This window comes from Atractosteus spatula, chromosome 1, assembly GCF_055471065.1.
Source record: "Atractosteus spatula isolate fAtrSpa1 chromosome 1, fAtrSpa1.hap1, whole genome shotgun sequence".
In the NCBI taxonomy this organism is placed as follows: Eukaryota; Metazoa; Chordata; class Actinopteri; order Semionotiformes; family Lepisosteidae; genus Atractosteus; species Atractosteus spatula.
Genome location: NC_142706.1, coordinates 77,720,084 through 77,738,299, shown reverse-complemented (window position 1 = coordinate 77,738,299; position 18,216 = coordinate 77,720,084). Strand labels below are relative to the sequence as shown.

The following is an 18,216-nucleotide window of genomic DNA, read 5'->3' as shown; positions in this document are numbered from 1 at the left end:
TTATAATAAAGCTGCCTTTTCTACAGAAAACGGAATGTTACTGGTTAAACAGTAATTAACAATGAAGCAGCCCGGGTCCAGTATCTGGTGTTGTTGTGTTGGAATTTTCTTAGGTCTTTCTGGTATTTAAGTTGTTTCATGACATAAGAAAGGTTAAAAATGAAAGGAGGCCATTCAGCCCCTCTAACCCATTTCATAGTATCTTATTAATCCACGGATCTCATCCTGTCATTTCTTGGAAGAAGTCAGCATACTGGTTTCAACAACGTGGCTGGGATTCTTGTTCCCTTTTTTGTTTTCCAGCTGCATTTCCACATCATCTCCACTGGTGGCCTCTGGTTCATAGTTTACTGTTGATACTGCTAACTATACCAGAATCTAAAACGTTGATATAGACCAGGAAGAGCAACGTGCCTAAAACAGATCCTTGAGGCACACCCCTGCTTACTTTTGACCTAATCAGAGGTTAATGATCATAAGATGTGGTTTCCTGTTCTCTACCCTTTTCTGAATGCTGTGCATGTAATCCATGTACTAATTATGAGTGAACTAATTATGAATCAAATTCTTTCTGGAAATCAAAATCTCATGTTTTACTGGCATTAACCAGTTACTTGTTCAAAAAAATTACTTAAATTAGACCTGGCTTTTCTAAATCCATGTTGGCTACGTCTTTAAAAAGCAATTATTTTGGGAAATGTTATTATATTTTACTGCTAAATATTGTTTCCATCCCTTTATCAGTTGTTGGTCCTTAGTTTCCTGATTCACAATTGTCCCCCTTTTCCTTCCTGCTGGATTTTGGGTCCCAAGGGAACATTAGGACGAGTGATAATTTGAGACTTTTAGCTGCCTGTGTTGTGTATTTAGTAGTTGTGTTGTGTGTTTAGTAGTAGCAGCATTTAGTAGTTGTATTCCAAAACCGAGTCAGATCAAAAGTTGTAAGAAAATGTATTCTTAAAAATAATAATTTAAAAACTCAAAGCACTTTACAGGTAATGGGGATCTCGTCCGCCATAGAGACGGCAGCCATAGTGCGCCAGAACACTCCCCACACACCAGCTCTCAGTGGGGAGGAGAGCAGAGTGATGGAGCCAATTCATAGACAGGGATCATTAGGAGGCCATGATTAGTAAGGACCAATGGGAAATTTCGTCACAACGCCGGGGTTACACCCCTACTCTTTTCGAGAAATGCCCTGGGATTTTTAATGACCGCAGAGAGCCAGGACATCTGAAGGACTATACTTTTTTACGGTATAGTGTTCCTGCCACTATACTGGGGCATTAGGACCTGCACAGACCGCAGGTTGAGTGCCCCCTGCTGGCCTCACTAACACCTCTTCCAGCAGCAACCTTAGTTTTTCCCAGGAGGTCTCCCTACCAGGTACTGACCAGACTCACACCTGCTGAGCTTCAGTGGGTTGCCAGTGGTGAGTTGCAGGGTGATATGGCTGCTGTCTAGTAGGTAAACTAATTATTTCTTAATAAAACCTTCCATTTCCATAAGCACAGTTGGGTAAAGTGTCAGGTCCTGATGATGTATTTGTTTTAACCCACCTTTGTCCCTGCAGAATACCTCAGTGTCATTTATACAAAAATTATTCAGTACAATTGATGGTGCTTTTGTTCCTTAAAGATTCATGTTTCTTATCTCCGATGGGGAGTGTCAGAGGATTGCCTCTGTTCTTGTTGCCAAGAGCCAGCAGACAGACCTTTAATTCAGTGCTTTGCAATAGCATATGAGAGCCTGTGTATTAGAAGAAACAGAGCATTGCACACATAGTATAGAATGAAAGGGCAGTAATAACTTTTGTGTTGATACATTAATGTGAACTGATCAAAATTGTCCTTATCTCTGTGTTCCCCCTTCAATTCTCATTAGATCATTCTTACCCTGTGATGTTCTTACTCTGAAGCAAGACAAATTGTTTTGCTTGCCTGAAAATTTTTTAACTGGACTGCTTCATGTTTTATTCAGTTCTCCCAAAAAGACTGAGGAAGGCAGTGTGAGGGTGATGACTGAATAATGTGCATGCCCATCTGTGAGAGCAGAACAGCTTCCCAGATTTAAAATAACAAATAAGCTTTCCCAGTACATTAAGAAAGAACTAGTTAAAAAATGCCTTTTCCATGTAGCCCCACAGACACAATTGTTCCTTTTTAAAATAAAGCAGCTGAGCTTGAATGAATCTCAATTAATGTGATTTCCTAGATGTGCAATGCTACCCCATGCCCCAGGCTGCGGGCCTTTCCCCACACTGGTCAAACAGGAGAGTGTCCACTCGTCTTACAGGAGCACAGTAGACCTTCAGTAACCTCTACTGCAACTATACACCTCACTGTATCTCCTCCAGTGTAAATACAGCAGTCTCCAGGTTAATTATAACTACAATAACCTCTACAGTAACCATAGCTCCTCTACATCTAATCCTGTACGACTGTCACTACAGAATAATCCACAGCTCTTTCCCACTATACCTCTCAACAGCCATCTCTAATGGAGTTGCATATAAGACTTTTGTTTTGACTTTTGTGGACAAGGCAGACAGTATAACAATTTAATAATTATTGCAGTTACTGTTATCAAGGACCCTGTCTGTAAAATGTGTCTTGGGGGCAGGTTAGGTGAAAGTCAACACCTAGTGAGGCAGTCAGGTATTCCTTTGGGAAAAAAAAACCCTACAGTGTCATTTATCTTCTTCCATCTGTCTATTTCCTTGAGCCCAGGACGTCATTTAAGAGTTACCAAGAGTAATGATAAGAATGCTGTGTGCTTCTGCAGCTCATGACTTTCTTTCAGCATTAACGAGAAGAGGTTTAATTGAGTTGTTGCCAGAGGATGAGCCCTGTGCTGTTTCTCAGGACTGCTCTGTGAGGCTGCGTGCACTGAGCAGCAAACTGGCTTTTCTCCTGCCTCTCAGAACGAGCGTGCTATCGAGATGGGTTTATAGAGTCTGTCCCAGCTTACAGCACCATTGGGCTGGATTACTGAGCCTGTCAGAATGGCTTCCGCTCTTGAATCATGAGGATGCACTTCACTTACCAGTTTCTGCTGCCCTTGATGTGCAAAGCTGTGCTGTATTAAGTTGAGCAGCCTTGATTTAGGGATGAAAGGAGCAAAGCACCCAGCACATACCAGACCAGACAGAACCACAGTGACTTTGCAGAATACTGACATTTTTTCTCACTAGGCGGTGAAGTGGTACGAGAGGAGCTGACAAGTGCTACTGTGTTCTTGGGCAGCCTGTGTCCCTTGGAGAGGGCTATGAGTGTTTAAGATGGCGGTGGACTGGACCTGCATGCGTTTTACAGCAGCCGCCACTTGTATCGGTAGCGGCCTCTGATGGAGAAGTGCACAGCTGTCCTTCCTCTGGTGTTCAGTCTGAGGTTGAGCAGGGTCATTCCTTCACCCAGCCTTTACGGTCGGCACAGAGGGTTACAGAAGCTGTGGACATGCTGCTGAATCTCCATGTGCCTCAGGCAGTGTTGTGGTCGGAAGGCGAGAGCTGTATTATTTAGAGGAGTGCAGCTTGAAGTACTGCATTTCTGTATTATTCATAGAAGCGAGTCCATCACCGCGCCAGGGGGAATTCAGCTCTGTTGCTTTCTGCAGTTGAACAGTGCTGCAAGGGAGTGTTTTTTTCTTAAACATGTGTTGCCGATGAAACCTGGAGATGGAGAAAACCCTCTCTGGACTGTCAGCAGTGTGCGGGAGTGTTTCTCCACTCTCGTGAGCTGGTTTCCTGAGCGGCAGTCTGGTCTATGGGAGGGACAGTGGTCTTCACCTATCACTGGAACCACCTGGGAGTTAAACACTGATGTGAGCCCAGAGGAGCCCAGGGGAAGAGCTGGGAACATCTGAGACACCAAGATACTGCTGTACTTGTTCTTACTATTAATACCCCTGTTATTCATGGTGTGACCAGGCTCAAGTCTGAGGTCTGTTTCTTTCTGCTGTCCCTGTGTACGGAGCCCTCATGTCAGCGTTAATATAATACCACAAGGACTGAAAAATCATTGGCATCCTACATTTTGTGTAGGTATCTTGCCCTGTATCTGAATAAAGCTTCAAAATGCCTTTTCTCTGTTTTTGCATGATTTTCAGCTTCTGGAGGTCTATTGCTTGAACATCTTAGCACTACGTTTCTGTGACTATCCCCATAATGAGCCCGACTTGCTGAAATCTGTCTTCTCCAAGGGTGCTGAAGACATCCTACCTTCTCCAAGCGTGGCTTCAACTTCCAAAATATGTCAATCAAGAGTTAAAGATTAATGAATGAAACTAATTTTTCAATCAGACAGTCTCTGACATTGTGTAATGGTAATAAAATGTACTGAGCACCTCTGAGCAGTGAAATCTGGCCAGCCAGTATGCGAGTTGCACAGCACATTGGCAATCATGCGTGTTGGCAGCTAAGCAGGCAGTAATGATCATTTGCACATTTTTTTAATGCCAATCTGCTGACTGCTTGTCATCTGCAGGTTTATGTCACAAATGCGTCCAGTCAGAATGGCCTGGGCAAGAAATGCTCCCAAAGAAATAACAGAAGTACTTTTTTCAGTCTGACTTGCATGGTAGGAACAGGAGACGTGTGACTTCCTGAGTAGAGATGGGTACGCGAGGTCGTGGGCGCAGGAATTGGATACGTTCTTTGCCAGGTGGCATGGCAGCTGAATGTTAATTAAGACTTGCTGCTTAATGGACCTTTCCTATATCAAGTAATATAAGAAATTCTTGCTTTCTTCCAGTCCTCCTGTTACTCCCCTTTGCTGACGTCCTTTCTTTGTGTAAGGTGAGCCAGGTGTGTGGGGGAATGCAGCCTTGAAGCCTGGTGCAGGAGAATTAATGGTTGTCAGCATCACATTTATTTAGAGGATAGCAATCCATCTGTCCCAGGACATCAGCGTGCCACTTTCCCGTGTGGACACCAAGGCTTCCCAGGTTATTCAGGACCACGCCGCTGCTTGGTTTGGGTCATCCTTTTGTAGATAACTAGAAGTAGCCGAGATCATTTCTCAGTGGTAGTTTCAGTTGTTGGCATAATGTGAAGAAATCAGTAGTTTATAAAATCCATTTTTGTAGGACTGGGAGCTCTTTGTTAATGCATAGTGTGTTGCAGTAGTAATCCAGCTCGGTATGAGTGGAATTACAGGTTAGCTTTTGGCGTCTGTGCTTGCCTGAGAAGCCAGTTGTGTGAAGCTGCCATCTGTGGGATTATAACTGAATGCCTCCGAGTCAAAATATCCACTAGAAGGGTGTGTGGAAGTGCTTCTAATCCCATCTTCACCAGATGTAGATCTCCATCACTGGGGCTGATTAAACTTTAAAACGAACACGGCATGAATCTGAAGACATAAGAGATAGTGTCACTTCCACTAAAAAGACTCGTAAAGCAAAATAAACTGGTGTTATAGATGAAAACTGAATGCAGTAGCTCTTTTTTGTTAATAAAAGGCAGAAAGGAAGTTTTGTGACATTGTTTAAAAGGGAAATTATGAACTTAATGTGGATTTTCTTTATCCTCCTTTGTTGCTCTTTTTACAACGGGTCTCCGTTGGGAATAACTGTTTCAGCTAGCCCCAGTGCGCTGAGAAGAAACCTGCAACCTGAAGTTTGCAGATATAATCCACCTCTTGCTTTCTTCTATGTAACATTTCCATGTAAATGTTACACGAAAAGTCAGTATAACATTACATTTGTCATAACTAGCATGCAATGTTACAATGGCACATTGGTACCACGGTGCTATCAGGAGGCAGTACCTAGTACGGGCTGGCTTTCCTGAAGCCCGAGCTTGCCACCCCGCTCGACATGAAGGGGGATCAAGGCTGGGTCACTAGCGGGGGCTGTGAGCACCAAGGCTGTCCCTTGTGAAGCCTCAGTGCACCGGGCCTTTAGGTCATCGGGGGTGGGACTCGCTGAAGACAGCCGTGATCACCGAGGGCGAGGTGGCTGCTTAGCCCTTCCTGCAGCCATTCTGGGCCAGCCTGCTGCTGCAGCAGGGTCTTCTCCCTGCCCAAGCAGTGGTGCTCCAGGCCCTTGGCATCCTTTCTCACAATCCCAGCTCCCAGCACACAAGCCCTGACTTGTTCACTTTGCCATCTCCGCTGCGCTCCTCCGAGGCAGAAGGGCAGTCATGTGCTGCAGGAAATCTCCTCCAATTTTCTGTTTTTGAAATACCAGGTAATATTGGGAAACAATAAAAACAGGTTTGCATTATATTACCTGATATTATAAAATCAAGTAATTTCTGGCTTTGATAGATGTCAGTCTAAGAATTATGTAAGAGGATGTTCATGGCTGCCAGTTTGTATTATTCGTCTTTACTTGCATGTTCTCTAATTTTTGTGGAAGATCAGAATACATTATGAGATATGCTAGAAGTAGACTTCATTTATTTCTGTTTGTCTGTATATGTATCTGTCTCTGTCCAAGTTTAAGTTTCTAATCTCCATAGCTCACAAGCTGTGTTTGCATTTAAAGTGCTGTCTTCTTTATTCAGTGTCAATTCCCAGAATGGTATTCCAAGCTACTTCCAAGCTACTTGCTGAATGATTTCTGTCAATTAAAGCAGTTCAGCTACACAGACGATAAATGGAGAGCTCTCAGCACGGCCCACCAGCTGTGAAAGGCAGCACTCCGAGCAGCTTCCTTCCTTCGCTAAGCTGGCTGCTGGGTAGAAAAGCGCTGCCCCTGAGGCAGGATGGGCGAACAGACAGCATTGTCCCCAGAAGGACTGTGACGTGCTCAGCCTGGGACCCAGTGCTGTATCGGGAGCTTGTTCTGCACTATGGCTGAGTTGCTGGGGGGTCTGAGCTCTGAGGCGGAAGCTAAAACAGCAGCAAGCAAGAGATCCTGCTGTCTTTCAGTCTTCTTGTCCTGGGACAGTGGAGATCTGTCAGTGGAACGTGTCTCCCAGCTGTCTTAGCTGTGACTTTCATTCTTCACTCCTTTTGTTTTGTTTCATTTTGCTTATAAAAAAACAAAACAAAAGGTGGTTTCCCCACAGAATCTTTGCCTTTTACTTTACTCAGTATTGTTCCAAAGATGTTTTACTGACCCGTGAGGAAAATTTGGTCTGTTTTTTGGTTCAGACCCTTCATGTTTAAAGTTGGAGGAGAGAGATGAAAAAGAAGGTTCTTTCCTGACCTGTTCACCAGTACGCTCAGATGGTTACCTGAAGATTGATGAGTTGTTTGTATCTTGCAAACAAGTTGCTCTGTATATACAGTAGTGGATCCTTCCTCACCCACAGTCAAGGAGTCATGCTGTTGCAGAGTGCTCTCGCCAGCAGCAGGGGGTGCCCCCGTCACCACTCTACTAACCCCACCCCTTTTGTTTCCATAGCAACTGCTCCGTGAGATGCAGCAGATGGCCAGCCGCCCTTTTGCCACGATCAATGTCGCCTTGGAAGCGGACGAGGAGCCGCCCGACCTCATCGGCGGCAGCATCAAGGTAGGCAGTATGGGCCAGTGCGGCGATTTCGATCCCGATTCACGCGGGAGACATGGGTCCGAGGAGCACACGGGTGTTGCTGTCTGGCATCTCCAGCTGCTGTGATTCCTCACTGCACTGGCGGTGAGGAGCTCCAGTATCTGTTCAGCCACAGAAGATGAGCTGCTTCTCTTTCTCTTCCTCCAGCCAAGCAAGTCTAATCCAGCTTTAACTCATGCAGCCAGACCAGTTATCCCCAAGTCCTTTCAGACTGGGAAAGTAGTCAAATGTGATATTGTGAAAAGATTCATTTGGGTTTGGGTGTGCAGTATGCTTGCAGCTTCTAGCAGACCTGGAGTTCATGTTGCATCTTCAATTTACTGACTTCTACTCCCTCTTACTAGGGTGGAAGGTCTCTTTAGAAAAGAGTTTTCCGTCATGGAGAACGCGTGCTGTCCTCTTCCTTGACCTGTAGCTCATGTAGTGCTTACGTCAAATAATTGCACAAGTGGAATAAGTGCTGAAAGTGTATGCTGTACTTGCTGCCCAGCTGCCTTTACAGAGACGTGCCTTTTGTCTGTCAGCGCCATTCCTGGACGAGTATGATTAAGATTTACAATTTTGTAAATTCAACAAATTAATTAATGCATTGTAATTATTAATAATTGCTTGTAAATTGTGTCTTACAAGTTTTTTTATTATGCATAATACAGTGCATATTCCAGTAACAAACTGCACAGATATTATGAGGTATTATTTTTATACCTCTTTTGGCAGGAGCTGTGCTTCTTGTGCAAAGTCTGCTTACTCAGCTGCTTGACATCCACAGTTCGGTTTGCTCTCTGGTGCAGTTTGTTTTCATGTAACCTACAATGGGTCAGTGCATTTGATTTAACACTTAAAATGTGTGAAAAGGTTGATTCTGCGTTGCTGGGTACAGTATGACTGACTCAGTCTCACACACACTGAAGAGTGCAGACGTGTTTCTGGAAGGCCAGTGTAGCTGCAGGTTTCATTGCAGCTTGGCTCTTAATCTGAATCAGATCATTTTTGGCTTTTTGGACCAATTGAACAGCTTCTCCCAGCTCTTCAGGTGCTGCAGCTTTAGAGAGAGCTGGAAAGCCTGGAGATACACCAGCCCCACAGGACCTGGAATGCCCACCCTTTGGAGCAGAGCCAAAGCCATGTTGCCCAGTTCTGTTGCAGAAACCCTTCATTAATCATGGGTTTCTGGACCAGTGTTTGACAACAGACAGCAGTACATTGTGTAGAAAGCTGAAGGCCGATTGCTGTACTGTTGACATTTTCTTTTGTAAGTATTGATGCTTTTTGAGAATTTAATTTCAAGATCAAAATGTTTCAGGGAAACTGGTATTTCCAATCTTATTTCAGGGAGACTTTTATCCTTTTCTATTAGTCCGTTTTACTTGAATTTAGCTAAAATCATTATTCTGTTGCTTTGTTGTAGCTCTTTTTTATAAGAATTACTTAGTCACTTCTTGAAATGTTTTTTTTCAGCAAGGAACCATGTAAAGTGTTTCTTTCCAAAATGAAGTCAACATCTCTGAAAAAGACCAGGATTTCTCATTTCCAAAGCCATATGCTGCCTCTGTATGGTGTCAGTACTAATCCCAGTCATAGTACAAAAGCTAACTAGATGCCCGTCGCAAGATCAGGGTGGTATTTATTGTGATCTTCCATAACTGACAATGAATCATGCCTGTCCTTGATGTGATTCTCTCCCTGTCGTGTGATCAAGACAGTGTTTAATGTGGAAAATGCAAAATAAAAAAAGCACTTGTCTGGTGTACGGACCTTGAGTTGCGGCTTGTCAGACTCTGGACTTGAGCCCTGCAGAATGCTCAAGGGAGGAACTCGCTTCACCCGAGTCTGACACATCTGAACATTCCCATGGGTCTTTGCAAAACCCAGTCCTGAAATGTATTTTATCTACATCACATCCAGAATCCTTTACAGCACTGCTTGGTGGATCAGCCAAACACTCACATTTGTTTAGAACTTTATTTATAGAAATATTTTTACATTTTGCATTTCTCTCTATTATGATGATATATTTTTGTTGGCTCATTTAGGAAGGGTTGAGAATTAAATTCCATCAGAGGATGAGCTTTTGACTTTTTCTGATACGGTTTAGAGTTTTCCCGGAATAAGGTTTCCTTTGAGGCGCAGAAGAGATGAGGTCTGACTGTCTGTTTCCACACCCAGCTCACCTGAAGGGGTCCATCACACAGGACCCCTTCGCCACTCCTAAGACAATGGCATCTTGCACTGGAGGAAAAGGAGAGGAGTTCTGTTTGAAACCGACTGAGCTATTCTGTTTTCTATCTCTAACTGCACCGGTTCATTCTTGCTCTTACCCAGCTTACTGCTGGGCTTATCTGCGTGCCTGGTTATTGTATGCAAGATTGGAGCAGAAGAATTGCCCTGTCAATGCTGAATCTCAGATTAGTGCTGTTATTTTACTGTTATTTTCTTCTGAGTGCTTTTTGCCTGGGCCAGTTCTTCCCTCTGTCTGCAATGGCTAAAGAACTGAGATCCAATTTAGATTTTTATTCCTGTTCTTCTGCACCTCACAAGGCACCATACAGTATGAGCAATAGATTGTAATCAGGCTCTGTAAAGATTGAGTGTTTACTACCAGGTTTTTCCCCCTTGTTTCTGTGCTGTTTTATCGTAGGGTAACTCGGCCATCATTGCCTGTAGTGAGAATTGTGTCCCAGAGCTAAGAAGATCATTACTTGTTTTTATTGCCTTGGTGTTGTTAAAGACGAGCAGTGCTGAAACTTAAATAAGTTTAGTCCAGATGGCTGCAGAGCTGTAGATTTTCATTATGTGCAACATAATTTTACAGCCTAGTTAGAGAGTAATGCAATAGGTTTCCTTCCAAATAGATTTCAAAGTAGAAATGTTGCGTTTAGGAGAACTAATGGGTGTGCTGTCCTGCGTCCTGCACCTCTGTGGTAGAGATTCATGTCCAAATTTGGGGTGCAGGTTTGTCTGGTTGGCACAACTTCTACAACCTGGCAAATGCTAAGATTAATAGAAAACTGTCCGCAGAAATGCAGACCTGGTTTTGCCTTTACTTTTAGGCGAGATGGGTGCTTCTTTCAATCTGGGGACATAGTCATTTTCATCAGTGATGATAAATGATCCCTCAGGCCCAGTGAGTCCAGGACTGATGCCAGGATTGTTCCCAATTCCAGGGCACAGTGTTCCCTGCTGTCATTGCCAGCAGCTGTCATTCCAGTGCTGACACAGCTCACTGCTGTTGGGGCGCTTCTCATATAGTTAAAGCAGATGCATAAATAATTAGTCTAATGAGATTTAACATTGCACAAATCTGTATGAAATGGTTTTTGTCGGTATATTGACAGTTCTCGACACTTGTAACTTGATTCTGTTTGCTGTCATGAAAATGAAAACGTTTTAAATAGTAAAAAACCCAGTGTAATGTAAATTCTAACCCTTTCAAGAGGTTTTCGATGAAAAGTGCATACCTGCCTGCTCCTACGGATTAATTGCCCCCATGATTAGCACCAAACCATCAGGCTCTGGTCACATAAAAAAGCTGCAGAGAGCTCACACTTTTCCGCATGTGCAAATTCCCTGGGTTCTCGCGTCACGGACGACTGCGGATCCCTGAGTCTCGGGAGCTGCTGTGGCGAGGTGGCATGTTGGCGCGGCTCTGAAAGGCGGTGGGCAGGTGACAGCCAGTAGGATGACCAGTCGTAATACATTTCTTATAAACTAACTAAACCTTGGGAAACAATACAGCCAATGAGCACGGTTTTTGTAAGACGTCTTGGTCAGTTTGTTTGGTTGTTACTTTGACATTAATAAAGCTTGGCAGAGAAACTCCAGTCCAGATTTGCAGTGCAATTATCAGCATTAATTGAAGGAAAACTCTGTTGGTCAGTCCAGAATAATTCCCAATGGGGGTTGGAGTGTAAACACAGCGTTTTACTTTACTTAATGTCATTAGTACACTTCTAAGAGTGGAAGTAAAGGCATAAATGTATTTAATGTCAAAGAATGGGAAGTAAACATTCTAAAAATGTATAATTAATCTTTTGTAAATGGAGTTTCTCTGGTGTTTGAAGTTTATAATACTGGAGTGGGTATGTTCCTTTTTTAGAAAACTAAATGAATGACTTTTGCAATTTCTCATTTACTTTTGTGTATTGTGGTGACTCAGCATCACATGGCCTGTTCTTTTGGTGATTCAGCATTATGTGGGGCACTCCTGCTTGTAAGCTTGTCTAGCAGAAGTGAGTTTTTGCTAGTTTATGTCGTTCGAGTGGCTGCAGGCTGCATTCCTAACTCTGTGCTGTGCTTTTACTATTAGCTAAGTGTTTCGCAGGGTCGAAAATTAATGGCAGACTCTTTTTCATTTTACATTTAATTGTCCCCATGTATGATTGGCTTGCACTTGCCCTGCGATGGACTGGCGCCCCTTCCAGGGTGCACCCTGCCTTGCGCTCGCTGCTTGCCGGGTAGGCTCTGTCTTCCCGCGACACCGTTGGGTATAAAAGCGGTTTGGTAAATAACATGACATTTTAGGAACTATAAAATAGTTAATTTTTGTGTAATCTGTATAGAGTTTTATATTATTAGATTAGAGGGGAAAGTTTCAGTTCTTTCACAAAGAAGTGAAAGTGGGTTTGCTTTGACTAACATTTGTGATGATGGGGAAGAGACACTGACTTGAGCATCGTCTGTGCCCACTGGTATGCCAGCTTTCCTTTGAGAATATTTATATACCATATTATACCCAGTGACAAAAATGAATGAAAATGAAAATAGCCCTTCCACTCTTGATGCTATAACAATTTTCGCTCAGGGTTGTCTTTCCACACATGCAGTGAGAATTTCATTCCCTTTTCTGTCAGAGCCTGAACAAACGTGACGCTGGGTCAGAGCTGGAGTATTATTTGTGCCATGTTGGCTCTTGTTCAGCGTTCCACTGTTTGGCTTCTGGCCTTTATGTTTATTTGTGTTATAAGTTCAAGCTGTGACCTAAATCATTCTCAGGCTACAGGCTTTGAAAGAAGTCTGGGATTGCTTTTCTGTACTTTTAACTGTGAGCAAAAGCACAAAGCGTGTGCAATCAGTACAATCAGTGGCTATACCTCGTGGTAGAGTATAATTGTCTTCCATGAACCTGGAGGTGTCTGATGTTTGGTCATGTACTGCAGTCTGGTCACAGAGAGCTCTTCAATACTCTCTCTTTGCCTCCTAGTTCTGACATCTCCCTTTGGATCCCACAGCTGGAATCTCTCTCCCTCCCTCTATGTAGCTCAGTCAGTGCCCATAATCTCCCAGGAGCTGATATTGATCTTTGTTTGTGTTTGCCTTTACCGTCTTTTAAATGTTTCTTCTGGCCTCCCCTGAGGCTTGGCTACACCAGGTAAGGAGAACATCCTATGGGAGCCTGGAGTCTGACATTTGGTTGATATGACATTAGCGAGATCCTCCTGTAGGTTCAATAATGGGATTTTATTCTTGAAGATTGTCACAAACACAGCTTCCTTGAAAGCTTCCTTTCCCTCTTATTTCATGTCTTTGTGATGAAGGCTTCTTCGGTGATGTGTGCCAGCCTGGTAGATAGAATCGAACAGATATGATGGTAATGTGGGCACCTTTGTGCTTCCGGGCAGAGACAATACCATAGTCAGTCAGGTGCCAGTGTTTGGACCATGGATGTTGTCAGGGTATTTGGTATCTGTTTTTCCTGGGAAGGTGAGGATATGTCCATGCCTTGAGCATTTGGAAAGAAGAAGAATGCTGCTGGAGTTAACATGCCCAACTCCTTTCTTGGTAATGGTTCCAGTCCATCTCTTCCTCTTCTGGAAGTCATGTTGGCAAATTGGTTGTCTGCTAATGTGAGCTGGAGAGTCATGAGGTTCACAATGATTCCACCAGGTTGAAGGACTATTTTGTTCTTGATGGCCAAATCGAGACTGTGAACTGGATGGTCTTCGTCTGGTTGCCCCTCCATCCTCCATCTCCCTTAAAATGTCTTTCTGCAGCATCTCGAGTTTCATTCAGGGCTGCGATGCTGGTGTCATATCCTGCACCCAAACTGTAGCAATCTCTTTTGTGTTTTGGTACTGCAAAATAAGTAATGGTTCCTAATAACGGGCTGCTCAGTCACAGATGCGCCCAAGTGAGCTGGACTTACCAGTGTCCCACTCCCACTGCCACGAGCTGGGCTCCAAGGCTCAGAAGACACGCTGGGGGTGAGAGGGAGATGCCAGTGTGCGACAGAGCTGTTTGTGGGTAAACCCTGTGCGCACCTCTAGGGCTGGGCGATATGGCCAAAAACATAATCACGATAAAAATTTTCATATCAGTCGATATCGATAATTATCACGATAAATGTCAAATCATTATTTCTTTCAAGTTTAAAGGCAGATTTTTTCTCCTGAGTGAAAGTTGAAGAAACCAGACAGTTAATTGGTAAATTAAACAACTCTTTATTTTAAGAACACAACAAACACTTGCCAAACAACAGAAACATTAAACAAATCTGTTAGCTGCCCGGTCTGCAACACGCACGCGGACTCCAGCAGTATTTTGTGCACATGCGCAAAGCATAAACATATATATCGAACATTTATCGAACTTTTGTTAAAATTATATTGAGGAAAATTATATCGCGATAACTATCGTTATCGAATTATCGCCCAGCTCTACACACCACACACACACCTTGGGGAACTAAGACATAGAAGATGGAAGGCATTATTATAATCTTTACCTTTACCTTTATAATATTTATCACATGCCAGAATGTGAAGGTCCTAATCATATTCCTACAGAAATAACTCATGAGAGTGAGTGTAACTGGGATTGAGTAGGACTACCGCAACATAAAATCAGAATAAAATAAAGAATCTGTATCTCACTGAAAACACAGAGCCGGTACTCACACTTACTGTAGGCTGGGTTATATAGGCATATGTGATGTAACAGGCAATGTGGACTGCTTTTAGGCACAGTGTTCAATTAAAGATTAGGCTTTTGTTTATGTGAAAGCAGGACTTCAGCTGAAACAGCCAACCGATGCACTCTGCATGTGTGTTAATGAAATACCCATTTCAGTGAGGAAGTTTGCTTCAACATTCAAATTGCTGCTGGATATAATATGTATTTTAGGATTAAAAATGGCTACAGCTCAGTAACGCTTTATGTATTTTTTATGTTAAGAATACTGTGTGTGATACATTAATGATATCCTCTGCCAGAACCCATAACAAGCAAAATCCTGCGAATAATTTAGATGTTTCAAACATGCTGAAAAACTGAGGCAGACACCTTTCGATATGTTTGTCCGCTATGCAGAGAAGCTGTAATTTTCCTGCAGGTCGGTTTGCACAGGTTGCCTCTGTGGAGACAGGTGGGACAGGAGAGCAGGAAGCGAGGCTGACAGGGAGAGGTCAATCTAATGGAGTTGATCCGAGGATACAGGAGGCTGTGCAGACAAGAGACTGATGGATTGGTGGCAAGGGGTGGGTGGTTAGCTGTGTCAGGTGGAGATGCAGGGAGCAGCAGCAGAAACAACCAGGATGCAGATGATCAGTGCTGATCAGCATCTGTCCTGAAGCTGTATCCCTGTCAACTGCTTTCAGAGGAAAAGCAGGAAGTGTCATTTTCAGGTGAAGCTGTCAGGAGTGTGCAAGGATTTTCTCATTTGGAGTTGGTGCTCAGGTGGCTGCGCTTGACTTCATATTGGGCTTTTTGTTATGGGTGACACCTCATTTGGTCTAATTCTTGTAAACTAGATAATTTGAACTACTATTTAAGGGTCTCAATACTTACAGTATAGTAACCGCACGACATATTGTTAATAATAAAAAAGAAAAATATTGATGATTGTCTAAATGATTGCATGTGGCACAGTGGAGCAGTGGTTAGCATTGATGCCTCGCAGCGCTGAGGTCCTGAGTTCAGTTCTGGACCTGGAGTGCTGTCTATGTGGAGTTAGTATGTTCTTCCTGTGTTGAATTGGTTTCCTTGGATGCCCTGGTCTCCTCCCACAGTCCAAAGACATACTGGTAAGATAACTGGCTTCTGGGAGAATTGGCCCTGGTGTGAGTTTTTGCACGTTTGTGTCTGTGTGCCCTGCAATGGGCTGGTGTCCCATTCAGGATGTACCCTTCTTGCACCCATTGCCTCTGGGATTGGCTCCAGCTCCCCGAACTGGCCCATTGAATCCTGCATTGGAAGAAAGGGTTAGGAAATGGATGGATGCATAGAGAGGAGGTAATCTGGTCCTTCTAGCCCATTGGGTAGGTCATTGGATGAGAGTTTTAACTATATTTAACTATTTCTTGAAACAGGACATTGATTTTATCCACATGGTGGGGCAGTTTAATTACTCCTAGAAATGCCTGAAGCCTAGGTAGACCAACACTTTGATCAGTTATGTTAAATAAGAGATTAAATGGAAAAATACAAAAGTGTCATGGACACTGCCTGTCAATAGAACATGAGAATAATTACTGACGAGAGCTGTAGCTCATTTGATAATTGAGTTTGAGATTGTTGTAACTATTGTGGTTTGAGTAGTGATTTGTTTAAAGACTGCAATCAATATACTGTATGCAGTGACCTTACTAATAAAAATGTTTCACTTGTCAAAGAAATTCTTAAAGCTTAATGTTGTCAAGTGACAAACACATGAGGCTGATTTGAGCCATTAGGCTTGAGTGTCAAAGTTTTCTGAAGATGAACTGATTGCTGATCAATAATTTTCACTAGAACAGGTTATATTAGGTTACAATACCTACAAATTCCTCAGGCTCTTCCCTTTTCAATTCCAGTGAGGGTTTCTGAATGATACAGTTCTGTCCCAGAGTGCTAGATCAGCTCGCCAAGCCCCGTGAACCCTCACCGTGACTGATGGAAGGTGTCTCTGTAGACCATGGACCACTGCGACTTCCTGTTCCACAGCAGACTAAACACAGAAAGGCAAAGGGAGTTCAAGACTGAAAAACAGAATCCTCAGAACAGGACATATAGTCAGAAAGGCGCTGTCCTGTAGTGTTTTTTGAACCCCTGAGTATGTGTTCTCTTTAACCTCTGCGACAGCACAGCTTCTAACCTCAGTTGTAGCTGTATGCCTCTGGAGTGCTGACTTAGCAGCACTCTCTTAAATGACAAATACACTATAACACAAAGCTCTCCAGTTCTTAAGCACTTCTTTCCATTAAAAAAGAAAGCTATTTCTAGTCACCAGTCCCTTTTCTGTGCCACTTGAGTCTGATGTTTCCCCGTTCAGTGCCTGTGACCGGAGATGTGCTGTGACTGTGCTGAGAGTGAGGAAGTGTTTGACCTTCAGAAGGAGCCAGGTTCTCTCGTTCTCCGTGTCCCCATGCTGGGTTTCCTGCTGGAGGGGACGTGGTGGCTTTGTCGCTGGGCAGCCATTCTCTTCCCAGCGGACAGAATTCTTTCTTCTTTTACAGGATAAGGAGGGTCTCGCTGCCCTAGCTTTTCCCTCTCTGGTCACTCAGTTTGTAGGTTACATCTGCCCACAGGCCTGGTTCGATTACATTCTCGAGCCATCTGAGAGAGCAGGGATAAGGCTCAGCAGTGGACACGTGGCTCTGAGAGGGAGAGTGGGAAACGTGAGTGCTGGAGCCGTCTGCGCGGTGGTGTGTGGAACTGCAGGAGAACCAATGTGAAGACTGGAGTCCAGAACCTGTGTTCCTCTGTATAGAGGCCCTGGACCTTTATCTTGGCGTGAGTGGCTTTCTGGAGTGACAGCAGTCAAGTCTGCCTTACTCCCCCCCAAGTGTGCAGGTGTATTGCTGGATTGGGTTTGTTGACTGCAGCTGCAGCCAACGAGATTACTGCATTTATATCCATTCTCATTTGTCAGACCTCATCGCTTGGATTGCAGGAGAGGATTGCAGCAAATGCGATAAACTGAGCAAATTGCAAAAGTATACAATGCTTTTCTGGAAAGCCACCACTCAGACAGCTTTGCAGTCCGTAACCCCTAAATTAATCTCAGAACTCTCTGTAGAACTGTAGCAAAATAAATGTTGCCAAGTGTTTTACTCCAACAGATTTCAAGAGGCATTGTGTTGTGTTGGATAATTTGGTATACTGTGTGTGCTCTGCTGAGGAGCCAGTGGTGTGAAGGTGCGCTCTGGGATTATGACTGAACACCTCTAAGTCAGAATCCCGTCTAAACGCAACGATACTCTTGCGCTGCGGAGCTGCGGTTGGGCTCGGATAGCCAGCCGCCCGGCCGGCGAGGAGCTCCGTTCGCGTTGGGGCTGGGGTGCCGACAGACGAGCAGCTGCCCCTCTCCCATCGCCGCATCGCACGTTCGCGGGGAACTCGGTGCTAAATCATTCGCAGACGACCTAATTCTGGGTCAGGGTGTCATACGTATCAGAGCCGATTCCTCTCCAGTGTAAAAACAAAGGACTGGAAGGGCCGAATGGTCTCCTCTTGTTACCTTTTCTTACGTATCACCATCATTCCAGTCTGTCCTGAAGTCATCTTATTACGTTTCCTCCAGAAACCTTTTCTTATGTGAAGCTTTGACAGACCTTTGTGTGGTGAATATGGAGGTGAGTTCGGACACGTTTTGTAATGTTGCTGGATGGGCTCAAAAGCAGGAGGAGAGCCGAGTTAGTCTGTGTCATTCTTTAGGCTCGATATGTGACTTTTATTAGGCTTAGCCCTGTCATGGGCCTTCGTGTGCTCGCCTGCTGTCAGTTTCATTCCTGCTCAGAAGCTGTT

The 18,216-nt window shown here is 43.9% G+C and overlaps 1 protein-coding gene across 1 annotated transcript in view; it reads left to right on the top strand.

The window, feature by feature from the left end:
* The window catches only part of atrn (attractin), a 161,190-nt gene that overhangs the window by 135,738 nt on the left and 7,236 nt on the right, over positions 1-18,216 (top strand). The window contains exon 27 of the mRNA XM_088919947.1: positions 7,351-7,458. Coding sequence (XP_088776073.1) covers positions 7,351-7,458 — 108 coding nt within the window. The remainder of the gene's footprint in view (positions 1-7,350; positions 7,459-18,216) is intronic.